At 35.7% G+C, this 15,384-nt stretch overlaps 1 protein-coding gene across 1 annotated transcript in view; it reads left to right on the plus strand.

The window, feature by feature from the left end:
• Positions 1-14,282, plus strand: part of LOC106072409 (integrin alpha-V-like) — a 54,877-nt gene extending 40,595 nt beyond the window's left edge. The window contains exons 19-26 of the mRNA XM_056036976.1: positions 2,173-2,387; positions 6,579-6,786; positions 7,431-7,512; positions 10,185-10,267; positions 11,398-11,526; positions 12,018-12,110; positions 12,928-13,044; positions 13,173-14,282. Coding sequence (XP_055892951.1) covers positions 2,173-2,387; positions 6,579-6,786; positions 7,431-7,512; positions 10,185-10,267; positions 11,398-11,526; positions 12,018-12,110; positions 12,928-13,044; positions 13,173-13,325 — 1,080 coding nt within the window. The 3' untranslated portion in view covers positions 13,326-14,282. The remainder of the gene's footprint in view (positions 1-2,172; positions 2,388-6,578; positions 6,787-7,430; positions 7,513-10,184; positions 10,268-11,397; positions 11,527-12,017; positions 12,111-12,927; positions 13,045-13,172) is intronic.
• The last annotated feature ends 1,102 nt before the right edge of the window (positions 14,283-15,384 follow it).

A 15,384-nucleotide genomic window follows, 5' to 3' on the forward strand; every position in this document is an offset into this window, starting at 1 on the left:
AAACACACGTCACATTTCCCCACCTGTCACAGTACTACTATATCTTCTATGTTGTTTACTTGGTTCAAATTCAGTAATATGTCTTTGTCTCCTGGGGCTGAGAATGCTGATGCAAAGTATTTGTTTAGGATGTTTGCTTTAGTTTCATTATCATTATGTATTATGTTATGTTCATCTTTTAATGGCGCTATGCCTGTTGTTTCCATTTTCTTAGACTTAATGTATGACCATAGGTTTTTGTTGTTATCTTTAGATATTACATTGTTTATGTATTCACTCTGCAGCTGTCTGCTTACTTTTTGGGTTAAGTGTTTAATTTTTATATACTTTTTGTAAACTCTTTCTGCATTAGTTTCTTTAAATTTTTTATATAGGTTTAACTTCTGTTTACAAAGCTTCTTTAGTCTATTATTAAACCAGCATTTATTTATTTTGTTTGATGTGTATTTAGTTGGTATATGATTTTCTATAATGCTTTTAAGATGGTTTTTAATGAAATTCCAGAGGTCATCGACTGGTTGGTTAATGTCTTTTTCTAATAAGAATGTTTGTTGAAAGTTTAGTGCAGCTTGGTGTAGTTGTGTCAGGTTACATTTATTCCAGAGTAAGATTTTTCTATTGGGTTTTGTATTGGCTACTGCTTTTATCTGACTGTGTATTTTTATGATCTCGTGGTCTGATAGACCAAGGATAATTTCATTATCAACTACTAATCCAGGTCTGTTGGTTAAGAAGAGATCTAATGTGTTGTTTAATCTAGTTGGCTTTTTAATGATTTGATCTAAACTTAGGTTGTGTAAAGTTTCTATGAAAAGCTCATTTATGTCCTTAAGGTTTTGGTGTTTATCTATGGTTAGTGTTTTCCAATTTATATCAGGTAGGTTGAAATCACCCATAATCCAAAAAACTGCATTTTTATTTGTCTCTTTAAGCGTAGTAATCTGATTACATAGTTCCTGCATGTATTCTAAACTAGAATTTGGTGGTCTGTAAATGCTGCCTATTATTAGGGATGTTGAGGTGGTATTAATTTTACAAAATGTTGATTCTACATTTTTTGAGTTAGGTAAGGTAATTTCTTCTGCTATAAGAGTGTTTTTTATTGCTAAAAGAACTGCTCCATGATTGTCAGCCCTATCTTTTCTAAAAATTTCATAATTACTATTGAAAATTTCTGCATTATAAATTTCAGGATGTCCTTTAGACGCTCTAAGAGTATACTGGGGGGGGGGGGTTCATGATAAACTAAACAATGTCAAGGACGCTCAATTGAATTTTAATGTTGCCAACTAAATTAAACAGAAAAACCTAGCTACAAACGGATAAGCCTTGAAAATTTGACTCTGCAATGCTAAAAAGGGCAAAACAATTTCTAGGCCTATATAGCTTTGAATCTATATTATCTAGACTTCTTCTGAGCACCGGACACACATATCGAACGATGGTTATTTTTTAGTTTTTCCTCCATATAGAGCTTTGAATACAAGTCCACATGACAACTTCCGAGCTTTCATTGTTTTGTAAAGTACTGTTTTAGATTTTATAAATCATCTGTTGATCTACATTTCTAGAAAATATTTAAAGTTATGTTTTATTTCAATATTATTTTAAATGCAAAAGGTAATTTTATTGAATAAGCTAAAATTTTAAACAACCTGCGCTCCATTATAGCCTAAGTAATCTAGATGTATTTCGATAAATCTTTTTTGCTTTTAACTTGCTTCAGTTTATTTTGAATTGAACTCTGACAATCAGTAAAAAATTGAGGTAGTTATAATATCTAGAATTTCTACTTTTCCAATAGAAGTGGATTAAATAAATGGCATTGAGAAAAGGCAACCGATTTAGTAGAGCTACAGCAAACTAGAAGGGAGAAGTGGGAGTTTTTTTTAAGGCCGGGGGTGGGGGCAACGGGGCAACAACTCTAACACTGCACAGCAGTTAGCATCGACCTAGCCATAGCAGGTTGAGGGTCCTGGAGCATACTTACTGAGAGGTTTCTTTTCTGTCGTCAAATATAGATAGATAGATAGATAGATAGATAGATAGATAGATAGATAGATAGATAGATAGATAGATAGATAGATAGATAGATAGATAGATAGATAGATAGATATTCGTTTTTTAAATGCACTTTTTTAATGTATTTATTTCCCCATTTTACTTTCAAAGATATGTTGCATCTTCTATGAACCACTAGAAAATACTGGTGAAATCTCATTTGATATATCCTTCCAAATTGATGAAGTGGATTTAACGCGTGACTTGAAGGCAACGATTGAGGTCAAGCCTAACAGCCCAGAATACAACCCAGAAATGTACAGAGCAGATAACTCTTACGTGGTCGAAGCTCCACTTTATATTGTAGCTAGTATTGCGCTCGAAAGGTAATACAAATTAAATTATAGCTTTTATATAGCGCTACTTTCATGCTTATAGCATGCTCAGAGCGCTATGGTCCAATCTTTTTTGTGGACCAGTGGGTAGGGGGTATCTGAGAGAATGTTTTCCGTGCTGCCTTTAGGCGCTCAGCAAACACAACTCTGCTCTAATGTATGTTTAAAAACTAGAATATACGTATTGAATACGAATTAGTATACATATATGCCTATATAAAATTTATAGTAGACATATGTGCACATATTTTACAAATAATTATGTATATATTACCTGCAATGTAAAAAATTCTTACATTCTATAAAATGCCTAGTAGGCTATATTCAGGCGAGTAGATGATAGCTTCGCTTTTTCTTACTGTGGGATTACTGGAACTATAATATGCATGGGCTTAGTCTGGGGCACTGGCGGATCCAGAACTTTGGAGTGGGGGGGGGCGATTTTTTTTCCAAACCCTAACCCTAACGCCCAGTAAACCCTAACCCTATGCATAAACGTGCGTACAGTATATATATATATATATATATATTCGATATATGAGAATAAAATAAGACTTTTTCTCAATCTTCGGCGAAAAAAAAAACGAAAAAAAACCCAGTCATGTTGAAACCTTTCTCTTACAAGCTTGGGGGGTCTGGGAGAACGCTGTAAGCTTCTTTAGTGGGGTTCGGGGTGAAGCCCCGACACCCAAAAGCGTTTTCTTGCATTTTTCACAGCAGAAGCGCATTCTCCTGACATCTACAGCTCATTATTTATCAGTGGGGTTCGGGGCGATGCCCCGACGCCAAAAGCGTTTTCTTGCATTTTTCACTGCAGAAACGCATTCTCCAAACCTACAGCTCATTATTTATTAGTGGGGTTCGGATAGCCCCGACGCCAAAAGCGTTTTCTTGCATTTTTCACGGCTGAAACGCATTCTCTTGAAATCTACAGCTTATTATTCATCAGTGAGGTTCGTGGTGAAGCCTCGACGCTAAAACCGTTTTCTGGCATTCTTCACTGCAGTAACGCATTCTCTTAACCTACAGCTCATTATTCATTCTATTATAAAGGACCTTTTGAAAAATTTGGAAAAATATTCTAATATGAATTTATAGTCCCTTAAAACATTGCAAATAAAACCGATTTGTTCTTTGAAAAGATAAGTTATCCCACATATTTAGATTAGGGCTTTCAGGATCGCCGCCGAAAAAAAAATTATTCGATAAATAATATTCAATAAAATTCAAGCATAAATTGTGAGTTATAGTCCTAAATTTATTTAACTAGAAAAATATGAGATAGAGTAAGGTTGGAAAAAGGGAGTAGGAAAAGATTATCTGGCTTTTGAACTCATCTCAACCGTGACTGTTATATTGAAAAATTTCGTTTGAATTATAACTTTTCCAAAGCAAAGTCTTTCTTAAAATAGTTATGATAAATTCATGTGAAATTACACAAACTATGTCTGGAAAGGGGAAGGGCGGTAAAATGAAAACGATTAATCCTCGCTCCTTTTTATAATTTCTGCTAATGAATGCATTTTGCATTAAAGAATAGAGGTTGGGCGACTCGATATAAGAATTTACTTTTCAGCATATATAAATTATATTAGTGATTGATTTTTTTAATTTTGTAATTTCTTACTATAATACAAAAAGAAAAAGTATTGGTTTGTCCGATGTGTGGAAGGTGATTGTATGTATCGCACTTTCACCTGTTTATATTATAAAGATATTCGACTAATTTTGTTCACATACTATGATTTCTCCATAAAAGTAGGACCCCCCCCCCCCACTCAAAGGGTTTAGATGGGAAGGGCAGTAGAGGTATTCGCTCCTCTCCTTCCAATTAGCCAACAGGTGAACGACATAATATAAAGACCGGTTAAAATACCAATAACAAGTTTTAATCATATAGATATTTAATTGATTCTGTTAGCAATCTGTGATTTCTACAAATAAATAGGAGCGCCCCCCCACTCGAAAGTTTATGGTGGGGGGGGGGGGCGGATTGATGCCATTGCCCCCTCCCGGCCCTACCAAATCGGCCAAAATACTAGAAAAGGGGGGGGGGGCGAAATAATCTAAAAATAGGTTGAAATATAAATAATTAATTTATATTATTAACATAAGTAATAAATTCGTACACAAATTGTGTGAATTCTATACTAAAATTCGTCAGAAGGGGGGGTCGGCCTAGTGGGGGGGGGGATCCGCCAGAGGTCTGGGGTTGTTTTCGGGGATCAAACCTATCCCCAATATAAAATCCACCCCACAGTTGTCTGTAGTTTTGCATTAGTATTAAAAAAAAAAAACTATAGTCATCAAATTCAATGATCGCAGCCAGTTGGGGTTTTGAGGTCACAACTCTACTCCAATTTAAAAAATAAATAAAAACTATATGGTGATTTTAACTTCTATTTTGTTTAGTGTTTTGAAGTAAACCACACACCCCCTGCATCCCGCCCTTCAGTGACCGGTGTGTACCTAAATGAAACCTACTTACTATAGTCCATGCGATTTAGAACTACACAAGGTGCGCCAATGACCTGGCTGTCATGACGTGAGGGGAGTCCCGTCCAGAGTTTGTCCACGTTGGTTCAGTAAATGGGAGGAGGTGCATGCCCTGGTCAGATGTTAAATAAACTTGATCAAAGGAGTGCGACCCCTGTCTAAGTCTAGTTTGACGATGTCAATAGGGGAAAGATTAAATCTACGATTAATGTGGTTGTGGGGATGGGATGGGAGAGGGGTGGTGGTGGCATTGGAGAGTTTCACGGACTAAGTTTATGAAAGTAAAATGATTAATATGGATAAAAAAAATGTTGGGACCAGAGTGATACCTGAAGTGGGCTTATGACGTGTCTAGTCTAGATCTATGAATGACGACATAAAAAACGTCTTGGATATGAATGGATTCAATTGCGAATTGAGGGATGCAAAAATAAAAGGGGGTGGGGATAAAGTTCGATGTTGGGGATGAGTGCTTTCTAGTGGAACATGCCAAAAAATGATGCGATTTTTTTTTAATGCTGGCTGTTCCTCTGAATAAAACACATTTAAATAAAAATAGGTTAACTCTTTCTCTCCGTAATTGTTTACCACATTCTGGTGAAATCAACGTTGGTATCGTCAGTTAGGAGAGAAAGAGTTAAACTAACCTGGTTTTTGCTTTTGGAATTCAAAGGCAGCTGTTCCGTTGGAAGACACTAAGACGAAATGTGCGTTATTGTGGGAGGGGCATTCCACTTAAAATATTGTGTGTTTGTGTGGTGACAGGGGCGTTACAATGCAGGCAGACGAGAAAGCTACAATTATTGGACCTAAAAAGTGTGTTCTGTATATTAGACGATAATGGGCCGTTCCATTGAAGAATGAAAGAGACTAAAGTGTTCTGGGCAATACACAAATAGACCAACTATTTCAACCGTGGCGTAGCACGGGTATCGGCTAGTTAAATATAAAGACTTAAGATCCATCTATTTATTAAGATCTTTCACAAATTTTCGCATTTCAGAACGCGAATTTTATTTCTGATATAGCCTAAAATGAAATCGCGTCTACATATAAAAAGTAAAGTTCCCTTTTCAAGCCTTGCGATCTATAGAGCAGATGATGTAAAGGTAATCTGTTTCTGTGGCCCACGATTAACGAGGGTGTCATGTGGCCAGCGTAACGACTAACCGTCTTTATTTTTTTCAACTAGTGTTAGGTACCCATTAGAGTTGTGTGGATTCAGAGGCGCCCAAAGATCCCGAAATTAAAAATGAGTCTTCATCTGGATTCGAACCAGGTTCCCCCGTTCGAATGCCAAACGTTTTACCGCACAGCCACTGCACCTCCTACATCATAGTTAAGAAAATTAATTGTTTGTGTTTTATTCGCGACGTGTAATCATTAAGGCTGTAAGCTCAATCTTGAGATTCTAGAATCGTTAGATCATGAAACTATACTAAAGGAACAGCAACTTCAAAACAGTGTCTTTGGCCATTTTCTCTCGGACCCTTCACTGCCAAAAAAAAAAAATATTGAGACAAAGAAGGATTTTATGCCTCTACCATGCACGATTTACCCATGCTGATTAGAAATGTGGATTGAATGCAAAGAAGTTGATAGACCCTATAAGCAAAATAAAATAATAAAAAGCTTGTTTAAATAAAATGCAGACATTCAATTTGTAAATACATATGTTACTTTCAGTTCCTCAACACCACCAGAACATATTGTTTATGATGCCAAGAACTCTTCCAGCCACGCCCATGATGAAGAGCAAAGTTTATTTAATGTCACTCACAAAATTCTAATCAGAAATAATGGTCCAAGTTTTCTTCCGAAAACTGAGATTCTGGTGGAGGTGCCAATGTATTTATTTAATGAGACTCAGTTGGTAATAAGCACAGATGTGAAGGTAAATTGATTAAAAAACTAAACAAGGTAATCAACACTGAACATTTTAATGACCATCAAAATAAACCCCATACACAAACCCGTTTGTAGACACTGCGCCCACCCGTATGAAACTGTAAACCATATCCTCTTGGAATGCCCCTTCCTAATCCACCTTAGGCAGACCCTATTACCACTACACCCCAACATAACCAACAACCTGTAGGGCAGTGCTGAACAACTGAAGAAAACAGCACACCACTTTTCCTTGGCACAGTCTGCAAAAGAGCTCACAGCTCAGCAGCAAAAATCTGGCTAGAAGAAAAAGAAAAAGTATAAATGACTAGTGGCGAGCAAAAACAATGAGGATCGAAATATTCTTTTGTTAATTTAAAATCTGTATTTATGTCAGAATTTTTATGAGTTCTAGAACACGTTTTAAATCATCCTTATGGTCCACATGTAGCTAGCAGATAATAATTACGTTTCTCAGCTGAGTAGTTTTTTTCTGTTACTTCAAAAGAAAAAATACAATGGCCTCTTTCATTCCTTATGGTTTAGTATGCGTGAAGTCTTGTAAGAATATAAAAATCGTTTTTATAATCTGTGTGTTTCTGTTGTGACTTTGCATACAATTACAAGGACTGATCCTAAACACTGTTTCAGATGTCCACACCGTCAGGGGAAGTCCATTGCCACTCAAACGCAGATATTGATCCAAATTTTGTAGAAACGACAACATTAGAAGGTAAAAGATAAGAACATTATTATTGTGTTTATATTTTCAGATTGGTCACAGAATTGGTCATGGGTAGGTATGGAACAGAACTTAAACATTGATCTGTAACAGTTTACTTGGCGTTGTTTACATTTTTCATTTAGCTCGCAAAGTTTTCTATATCAAAGCTTCAACTTAAGCCACTAAATCACCATCAAGTTTCAAGCCCTATAGTCTATAGCTTTCATTTAACGAAGCAGGACGTTTTTGGCGCAACAGTTTTGGCGCAGTCGTTTTGGCACGAAGGTCGTTTTGGCGCAGTCGTTTTGGCGCATGGGACGTTTTGGCGCGATATGTTTTGGTCATATTATTTCTATTCATTCTATTATTTCCTTAAAAAGAATAATAGATATCTCTGATTTGTATGAGTGTTTGTGTTTAGGCGTAAATTTCATGTACAGAACAAGATATATATTTGTCCGTTATTTTTGGCATTTAAGTTAATTATTTAATTATTGTTAAATCATTAACATTACACAAGAACACGCAGCCATTCATACTTTACAGTAAACGTGCATGAAATAGTCAAAGTTATTATTTCGTGTGTGTGTGTGTGTTGAGGGGTATATTGCAGTAGTACATATAGGACAGGCAGTACATATAGGGCAGGCAGTACATATAGGACAGGCAGTACATATAGGGCAGGCAGTACATATAGGGCAGGCAGTACATATAGGGCAGGCAGTACATATAGGGCAGGCAGTACATATAGGGCAGGCAGTACATATAGGGCAGGCAGTACATATAGGGCAGGCAGTACATATAGGGCAGGCAGTACATATAGGGCAGGCAGTACATATAGGGCAGGCAGTACATATAGGGCAGGCAGTACAAAACCATCTCTTTCTGCATGTGCCATAATAGCGTAAATCTGTGAGAATATAGAAAGGGAGAATCTGAATGTCCCACACGATGCCCCAGGTGCCACCCTCAAGGGGAGCCAAACGTAGAGAGGGCGCATTTTTTTTTTGTTTAAACATAAGATTTTTCTGGAAATTACTTTAATTCTGCAAGACTTTGACTCGCGTTAAATCTGATGTATTCAACGTGTTAGATACAATGCGCTGTTTTTATAAGTATGTATATATATGTACATGTCCATGGAACAATTTCAATAAAAAAATCTTTTACTAATAACAAATCTGATTATAATTCAGCAAACTGTGCCCCCCCCCCCCCCCCCCCCGCCTCTTAAGATGTTGACTAAGGGGCGCGAATCGTTGTTTGTTTTTAAGAACAAAAAATGTACTTATTATCCAGAGTATTAGTCAAGTAAAATGATATTATTATTAATGCTTATAATGCCAGTTTGTTTTAGATATTCTTATAGTGAACATTGCATAGTGCAGACCAAAACCACTTTTTAAGGTAACAGAGATACCCCCTATATGGGGTATAAAGCTCAACTCCGGCGCCATTTTGCCCTCTCTGGCATTATGGAAAGTAGCTGGCAGCAGATGGTCTTTGAAAGACAGTTGGAAGGCTGTCACGAATGCGCGGGACTCACATTTAAGGCCCAGAAGAAAGCCCCTAGTAGAGGACAACGCGCAGAAGACGTAATGAAAACTGAAATAGACCCCTGCAAATCTAATGCAGATAAAGCCTTCCACATTGTCCATTCTATCTAAGTATTCTATTCGTCCTCTTCGCTTATTTTAGGCAGATAATATTATGGTAATGAGACATTACATAAATGTATGGTACGTGACATACGGAGCATTCCAGCAACTGTCTGACATGGCGTCAGGGCATTGTGGATTGATTACACTGAGGCAACCACCAACGTTATTTTTTTTTTATTTGGAAGAAAAGCTCTGGGGCGCTTTTAATACTGAGGTACTGGGGCGCCTTTAATACTTAGGTACTGAGCGGGTATATTAATAAGGCGCTGGGGCGCCTTTAATACTTAGGCACTGGGGCGCCTATAATACTTAGGCACTGGGATGTCAATAATATTTAGACATTGGGACACCTTTAATACTTAGGCACTGATGAGCCTATAATACTTAGACACTGGGGCGCCTTTAATACTTAGGCACTGGGGCGCCTTAATACTTAGGCACTGGGGCACTTTTTTTATACTTAGGCACTGGGGTGCTTTAATACTTAGACACTAGGGCGCCTTTAATATTTAGGCACTAGGGCGCCTTTAATATTTAGGCACTGGGGTGCCTATCATACTTAGGCACTGGGGTGCCTATCATACTTAGGCACTGGAGTGCCTATAATATTTAGAAACTGGGACACCTTTAATACGTAGGCACTGGGGCGCCTTTTTATATTTAGACACTGTGGCACCTTTAATACTTAGGCACTGTGGCACTTTTAATACTACTTAGGCACTGGGGCGCCTTTTTATACTTATACACTGTCGCACCTTTAATACTTAGGTACTGGGGAGTGTTTTTATACTTAGATGAAGTAAATTTATCAAACACTACGAAATAGGTCAGTGCACCTCTTAATAAAAACCATTTTAAGGTTTATCCCCTAGCCTCGAAGTGATCCTTTTTTAGATTAAGTGTCATTTTAGCTGTCGTGTCTATGCTTGTAATGTTATTACAGCACATTGAGCCTACATTTTGTTTGTTAACAGCGCTTTATAAATAAAATTATTATTATTATTATCACATTGTCAACAGAGACTGATAATCAAGATCATGAAGAAGCGAAAAGAAAGCGAAGATCGGTGGATAACAAAGATAACGGAAAAATTACTTCTTTGGTATAGTCACTTTTGACTGCTTATTAGAAATTATGTCAAATGTATCGCCAATATTTTTACTGTCATTTAAATTATATTTTTCTAGGCCTAATTACAAAATATTGACTTTTTAATGTCAATGTGTTAAGTTCTTTGTACAAAGTGTTTAATAAATAAAAACATTTTTAAAAAACAACGCTGAATGTCCAGGCGCACCATAAAGTGGTATGTAGAGTGTAAGTGTGTTTGGTATTTGTCAATGTGAAATTCACATCCTACGATTTTTTTTATTGTTTGTTATTCTATACATTACTGCGTTCTTATATTGTTATGATTGATATATAATAATATATATATTGTTATTTTAAATTTGTTATTCTACAACTTCGATGATAGTATTCAGCCAATGATGTGTGGAAGCCAATGTATTATTGTAGAAGAAAAATTATTTGTGAAAATGGTAATTAAGACAATGTTCATTACAGAATCCATGACAGTCCTTGATATAATCATTACATTAACATTTAATTATTTTATTTTTCTCTAGCCATCTTTCATTTCTTATAGCCTAGCTCTCTTCAAATGGCTTATCTCCCCTTACCTTAGTACATTTTATTCTCTACACATGGCATATGTCCCATAGCTTAGACCATGTTTCTATATATTCTATAAAAAAAAATGAATTACTACTTATTGACTAACTAATTATGTATATTTTTTATTGATTCATCGATCATGAGCTTGCATGCACAATTTGATGACGATTAGATGAGTAGAAGTGGTAGATAAATCAATTGCAAAAATCTAAACAATAACAAGTAAGAAGTATACAAAGCGAGTTAATAATAATAATAAGGCTTGTATTCGAGTCCGAAGATCAGTGAGGAATGCAGTATTTCCCTTGGCTGCGCAGCCCCAGCAAACCATTGTCCGCAGGTGGTCGATTTAGATTTTCTTTCCTCCGTCTGCGTTTTTCCACAGCAGAGGATTTTCTTTTGGTCTCAAATGTGTATCAACGGCCTTTGCGACTGACCTCCAGCTGTCTCGCTCTGAGACCGCATGCAACCAGGTGTTAATGAGCTTTATACAAATGATTATGTACTTGAAATGTTGTATTACAAAATAAAAATGTTTAACCTTTCTATTGATAGAGATGCCGGGACAATAACAATCTGTGTCAGTTATTCACTTGTCTGTTGAATACCAACCTAGAGTCCAAAAGCTATGCTGAGATAAATGTCACTATGGTTTTAGATTTATCTCGAATGTACATCAGAGAGGTTTGTATTTCATTGTCAAAGAGGTTTGTATTTCATTGTCTTCATCATTGTTTCTTTAAATTCTATTGACACATGAACTGTCTCGTGATATATATTGATGTATTGAAGTAACTATTTTTAAAGACACATTTTTTTTCTTACATTTCTTTTCACTGTTGAGTTTTTAAAACCCCAACTACGAGTTACAAAAGTATTTATCATATGCCAATTATAAATCTTCAAAGTCTGTATCTATTGTTTGTAAACTACAAATCTCCAAAGTATTTATCATATGCCATTTATAAACTTTCAAAGTCTTTATCGTTTATAAACTACAAATCTCCAAAGCATTTATGCCAATTGTAAATCTCCAAAGTCTTTATCGTTTGCCAACTACATGTTCCCATAATATTTATTATGTTTCACCCTTTCTAGCTATTGCCATTTATCGAATTAATAAAGATGGAAGATTTCTTGGCTATTTATTTAACTTTATTTTTTGATAAATCCAGGAATTCCAAACTCTTCAGCTAGTTAGCGATGTGATTGTCAAAGAACCCAAACACCCTCAATTCAAATGCTGGGGAGCCGACCAACGTCACGAGGTTTGTATATTTAGTCAAGAGTGCAGGGATTGCAGTTGAAACATTTCATTGATTGGATTCGATACCTGAGTGTGTCCGCCTGGCTCGTACGTTACTAATTTGGCTCAAATTTCGTTAAATATAACAATAGGAATAACTTGGAACACGCCACAGTCAAAAACAAAACAAAAATCCCGCTAATAAATTGTTTATAAATCACCTAGTTTAATTCAATTTTATAAAACTAGGAATGTAAGCGTCGCATTGCTGTACCAAGTCCAAATAGAATGAAAACACGTCTGTAAACTTCCTTAACAAAATTAACGTCACTGTTTTTATAGTTAGTGTCACAAACCTACTTTCGTTTTCCTTGATTCTGTGTTCCATCGAGTCAGTTATGATTCTCCCCGTATCTACTATCTACATTATTTACGAGCTTTTGTTGATGGTCGCTGACTTGTAGCACCAAACTGCTGGTAGACAACTGAACCTCTGTAGGAGTTTTATATTTTAACTTATAAAGCTTTAAATAACTTGAATAGCTTCTTTGTGAACAAGAATACATTTTATTTACACTATAGATCATGAAATAAACAGATAGTTTGAACAACTCTAGCTCACTATCAAAACACGTCTTTATACTCTGGCTTCCTGAAGTCATCTGTTGTACTTCACACAGCTTACGACAGTGCCGCTTAACTTATATCATTCTACAAAACTAAAAATGTATGCTCCCTTTCTTCATAATCACCTTGCAAACACACACACGCACTCCATAACATGCACTTAATCAATTCAAGCACTGATCATACTATGAAATATACGCTTTATATTTCAGACGATAACACAATTCCACTTCATGGAGTCTGTCAGTAAGATAAATATCTGGATTATCATTGGAAGTGTCATAGGTGGACTGGTTCTCATTACAATCATCGTCATCATTCTATGGAAGGTGAATTGTTTCCCTTCTCTATGGTTTACGATGATCACAATATTAGCTTTTGTTTTTTCAAGTATATAAAAAACTTTTCATCACTGCTTAAATTAACATATGTTATTTTGAATATTTGTGTATCTTAGGTTGGATTTTTTAAGCGCACCAAACATTGGGAAGTTCAGAGGCAGAAAAGAGAAAGCATGAGGATGGCACAGGAAGTAAACCTAATCCCAAAGTCTGAAGATGAAATACTAGACAGTACTTCTACTGAAAACTTGGACGAGATGTTTATTTAGTCGGAGAAGTTTTTGTAAAAATTTTAACCTTGGAGTTTTAAGAAATAAAATCACATTTTTATTAATGTATTATTTTTTAAAGAAAATTAATCACATTTTTATTTTGTATTGAAAATTGGAAAATAAATGAGCTTAATGGAGATTCCGATCCATGACGAATAAGTGTACACAGCTAAAATTGTGTGTATCTGTGTAGAGAATGTAGACAATTTTGATATATACCTTGTACTGTAGGATACCTTTTTTGTGCGCTGTTAAATCAAATATTTAAGCTTTTTGTCTGGTAGCATAAAGTGAACTTTCAAGATGGCGCCCTTGACATTGTTCAATTTGTCTCTTTATTTCAAATTTTATTTATTTCAAATTTATTTAAATCAAATGTATGTATATCAAATTTATTTCAAATTTATGTATATCAAATGTATTTATTTCAAATTGTGTACCTATCTCCATGTCTTTATTTTCTGACATTTTTCTTGACAAAACCTTATACCTCCTCCACGTTTTCTCTTCTGTTATTATGCTATTATGTTATTTCATTGTGTTACTTCAAGAATGTAAAGCGGAATTGAAAAGATGAACACGTAAATAAAGAGGAGAGTACTGTGTTGAAAGTTTGTCATGTTAATCCCCAATTATAGCTGGTTTTTAGCGGTCCCTGAAAGGTAGTATTTTAGATCATTCAAAGTTCTGATGCAACTGTTACTTTTCTTTTCCTGAAAGCGAAAAATTGAGTTTAAGTTTCTTTGTCAACTATTAGCTCAAGAATAACAACCGGAGTACATAATAATTTGAGATTATTCAAGATTTTTTATGTGTATGTCTTTTCTCATATGCCATTGGTCGAATTTTACGACAGACAATTGTTTTATTGTTGTTGTTGTTTGATATTAAACTTGTATAAACTGTGTAAGAATATAATAAATCTTTAATTCGTAACTAACAATTAAAGGTTTTACTTTCTATTAAAACTATTGTCTTGGTTCATTGAAAATAAAATATCCAAAATACTTTTATTTTAAAGATCCCCATATATACATTTGTATTTGCTTCTATGCCTTAACTATTAATGATTCTGTCCCAATCAGTTGAAGCTAGAGTTCTGTTTCTAGTTAAAGTTCTGTGATTAGTTGATGACTGCTTTCTCTGTGTAGTTGTCTCCCTTCACACATCCCTCACACATTACTTATACACAAGATATAAAGCACGTCTGAGCTCTAGGGAAACCATTTGGAAGTACATTAGAAGTACATTAATGCGCTATGTCTCTATCTTGTATTTTAACCCAGAAGGACAAAGAAAAATTTACTATGGAAAGGGAATGGGAGGGAGGGTGTTATCTCCCCTTGACTTGAGATTTGATTCAATAATTCTTTACCCAACGTTTGTTTTTCCATGAAGACTTTCCAAGCTGAAAAAGTGCCCTTATGTCTTTAAAAAAAAAGCCCTAGTGTATCACACATCTAGTACCCAAAGTTCACGTTGGCTACGAATACGGATGCAGAACTGACATATCTATCAGGTGGTCTATTTTTAGCAGTAGCTCCGTACGTTGAAGTGAGCCAACTAAGGATGTCGTTGTAGATAGTAATAGTCACATAGGACACGACGAGACATGTGAAATGTGATAGCCTCCACTTTCTGAGTGTGAACACTGTGCAAAGATACATTGACCATGAGAAACAGGATCTCACGTATGGAGACAGACCAGGATCCTCAAAGCTCTAGACAATGAGCCACCACATTAAAAAATACACACACACACTTTGATGAAGTCCAGCAGTGGAGTAGATAATTGTCTCTTATATTGGGCGTGAAAGAACGTAGATTTACATTAACGATGTCAGAGTTAGTCATTTTTCTAACCAAACCAAAAATTCTGTCACTGCTTTATCTTTGGGCATTTCACAATCAAAAGAGACTCTATAGTAGTATTCTAGAACCAGAAATCTGGCACTGTGAGATAGTTGTAATACTTTATTCTCTGCACGGATGTACAGGGAGCCTACGTAATGACCTTGTGTCTGTGTGTGTCACGTGTGTGTTGGTGAGAGGCAAG

Source organism: Biomphalaria glabrata, chromosome 1 (assembly GCF_947242115.1).
Source record: "Biomphalaria glabrata chromosome 1, xgBioGlab47.1, whole genome shotgun sequence".
Lineage (NCBI taxonomy): Eukaryota > Metazoa > Mollusca > Gastropoda > Planorbidae > Biomphalaria > Biomphalaria glabrata.